Raw genomic sequence first — 3247 nt, forward strand, 5'->3', positions numbered from 1 at the left:
ATTAAAAAAAAAAAAAAAAATATAAAAAATGTTTTAAATATTTTTCTTTTTTACTTTTAGGGGTTTTGGGGAAAATATTGGGGGTCTAAAACAGACCTCTGATATTTTCCTTTTAAAATAGAAAAAGAGATTGAGAAAACAAGAGTCCTTAATCTTTTTCTGCAGCCCCCGTTATAAATGAACCTCTATAGGAATCCTCTATACGGAGTGCTCCTGTTTATTTATAACTTGTGGAGATATTGTGTTTACAATAACCACAATCATGAATGAACAGAAGGTGATGTAGATCACTTTCCACTCATTCATAAATTGGGGACACTGTAAATAATTGATGACATAGTATGTTTACTAACACTCAGCGATCACTGATTGCCGAGTGCTTGTACCCGCTCTCCTTCCTGACTGTCAAGAGGTGCGGGAAGGAGAGCTCGATCTGAAGGCTGACTCCTCCCCCGCGGTGCAGGGAGGAGAGACGCCGACTGCTCACAGCGCTTTCCTCCCGCAGCGCTCGGCCGCCTGTGACAGTTTCTCTCCTCCCCGATGGGACACAGAGCAGCACCCAGCAGGGAGTAGAGAAAGCAGAGATGTACTGCTATTTCGGGCCAAAAATATGTTTCCGTGACCGTTATATAGGTGCATCCCTAACAAATTCCCTTTAGTATTAGAGCATGGGACCATGTTGTTAATGTTGCAAACATTAAAAATTAGAAAGAAAAGAAAAAAGTCCAAAAACGTTACAACATAACAATTCTTTTGTTAGCAAGAATTAAGAGTAAATGTCAGATTTCCTTGTGTTTACCTAGAACCAAAGTCAGTCTCTCTAGTATCAGTTTTCATGAGTAAGAGATCTTCAGTTCGACCAGACTTCTCCTTCTTGCGAATCTTTTTCACTCGTCGCTTAGTTTTCTTGAAGGAGACCTTTTGGAGTACAGTATAGGAAATTATATTACAACCATTTTGTTTCTTAAAAAATTCACATCAAGAAAACCCTAGGCTTTAATTCTACAATCTTACCATCTCCTCTGGTGTATAATACTCAGATGCAATCTTTAACCCTGGCAGATCTAGGGACTGTGCTTGATTGTGTAAAGTTTCACGAATTAACTGCAATTCCTTTTCCCATGAACCATCCACTGCTCCCCCCGATTCCAGTTGGAAGGATTTCTTCTTTTCTCCCTCTATCTCTTCATCGTATTTGGAAAGGACAGATTTGTGACGCAACTGTGGATAAAAAAATAATAATAATTATTATTTAGGAATCCTTTATTAAATGCAATGCATAAAACAATTACCATTAAAATGAACTACAGACTCACCATGACCATGTCATCCACGCTCTCTTCCTCTTCATAAGGTTTGTAATCCGGTCTTTTTTTCTTCAGCTCAACATTCTTATTTGCTTTCTCTCGGTCTATCATATTCACATTAACTAAGACATCAGAACCATCTTCATCAAGGACACCTGAAGAGGGGAAAAAATAAAAAATAATAGGGACTTTTGTACTTACCGTAAAATCCTTTTCTTGGAGTTCATTGACAGCAAATGTTAAATATGACTTATATTACCACCTACCGTAGATATGGACATTAGACACAAAAACTGAAGGACATATTTTGTGTGTAAATATACTCCCAAAAAAAAAAAAGAAGCATTTTACAGGCATTTTACACTGCGGAGAACTTCAGGAATGACAGAGTGAATTTTACTGTATAAAAGAAGAAGTGAACCAAGTCGAGACAGTGGAGAGAGAATTCCATAGGCTGTTCAGAGGCAAGATAAAGAGGTCTCAAAAAAAAACCTCATCTCTGTTTAAACACAAAGGATACGTTTGCCAATGATGGCAACGAGAAAGGCAACCTTATGAGTGAAGGAAAACAAGGAGTATATCCCTGATTAGGTTTAGAGGATGCTTTGTAAAAATTACACAAAGTTGAGATCCCAGGGAGCCACTGAATAACGCACAGGGGAGTGATGTGAGCAGGGTGAATGCACTCAAAGAGTTTAAGGCAAGCAGCCTTCGAAAAAGAATGGCTAAAAGGCCTAAACCGAAACATTGAGGGTACTCAAGGCCAGATTGTAGGAAGAACTAGGGATGCACAGATACCGATACTTACCCCCGATACTGGAACTTTCGGTCAGAAGGAGATTTCCTCTGACCGGCAGTGCCGTGAGGGAACATGAAGCCAACTTCCAGGCCAATCAGGAAGCCAGGCACCGGCTCACAGCCCGGCTTCCTGATTGGACGGGAAGCCGACTCCATGCTGTTTGGCCGGGAAGTCGACTCTCTGAAAGACTGCACGGGAGACCCAGCTATCTTTGCACATAGACGTTTGTGCACATTTCAGGACATACTGATCCATGCAGATTTTGCTGAGGCATACAGCAGTTGCTCCAGGTCATCAATCCCTGTGGACACCATTTGCAATGCAATTGTGTAATAAAAGAACTATATTTCATACATCTCTGTACAGGAAGAAAATTCCCTTCACCCTCCTTTAACAGCCACCCCACTACTAAATGTCATTTATCTTCTCAAATGCCCATAGGGTTTAGATTATGTTGGCCAGACCTCACAGGAAACTAGAAAAAGCTTTAGCAAAAACTGTAGCGATGTCAGCACAGACTTCTTCTCACCTGTAACACATCATTATGGAAGGCTGATCAAAGAAGCTCACAACATTGGTTTAGAGTAGTTGAAGAGGTTAAAAAACCCAAAAGGGGAGGAGACCTGCTGAGTGTGACACTGCAGCGTGAACTTATTTTGATCTACAAGCAGACAGCTTCCCAGCCAGTCGGCATCGAGCCAGCTGAACAGCATCGACCCAGCTGAACAGCATTGAGCCAGGCGGTGGGTAACGGCCTGCCTTCCTGATTGGCCCGGGACGCCGGCTCCATGCTAGTGGAAGTACCGTTATCGGTACCGGCGAGTAGCGAAAGATAAATATTAGGTACTCGTACTCAATACCGAAAAACCAGTATCGGTGCATCCCTAGGAAGTACAGAATTAGTATCACAGAGAATGCTCCTGGGATACAAGTCCCTGGATTTGCACATGGAGAAGCAGGCTTTCAAAGCGTTATAATAGTCTTTCCCAGAAGCAAAATTTCCGGGCCTTCAAAAGTATAAAGATGACAGTCTGGTAGGCCTCTGTCCCTCAAAACCCAGGCTTCAACAGCCAAGCTGTTCAAGCCAGCAATCGAGAAGCAGGATGTTCATAAGACAGAAGAGCTAGATAATGTTGGAAGG

The 3247-nt window shown here is 41.9% G+C and overlaps 1 protein-coding gene across 1 annotated transcript in view; it reads right to left on the reverse strand.

Moving 5' to 3' along the window:
* The window catches only part of SART1 (squamous cell carcinoma antigen recognized by T-cells 1), a gene marked incomplete at its 3' end in the record, with an annotated part of 50036 nt that overhangs the window by 20623 nt on the left and 26166 nt on the right, over nucleotides 1-3247 (reverse strand). Inside the window, exons 9-11 of the mRNA XM_018570861.1 lie at nucleotides 1317-1462; nucleotides 1015-1221; nucleotides 800-918 (exon numbers count right to left, since the gene is read on the reverse strand). Coding sequence (XP_018426363.1) covers nucleotides 800-918; nucleotides 1015-1221; nucleotides 1317-1462 — 472 coding nt within the window. The remainder of the gene's footprint in view (nucleotides 1-799; nucleotides 919-1014; nucleotides 1222-1316; nucleotides 1463-3247) is intronic.

This window comes from Nanorana parkeri, unplaced genomic scaffold (assembly GCF_000935625.1).
Source record: "Nanorana parkeri isolate BGI_ZX_2015 unplaced genomic scaffold, ASM93562v1 scaffold1616, whole genome shotgun sequence".
NCBI classification, from domain to species: Eukaryota; Metazoa; Chordata; class Amphibia; order Anura; family Dicroglossidae; genus Nanorana; species Nanorana parkeri.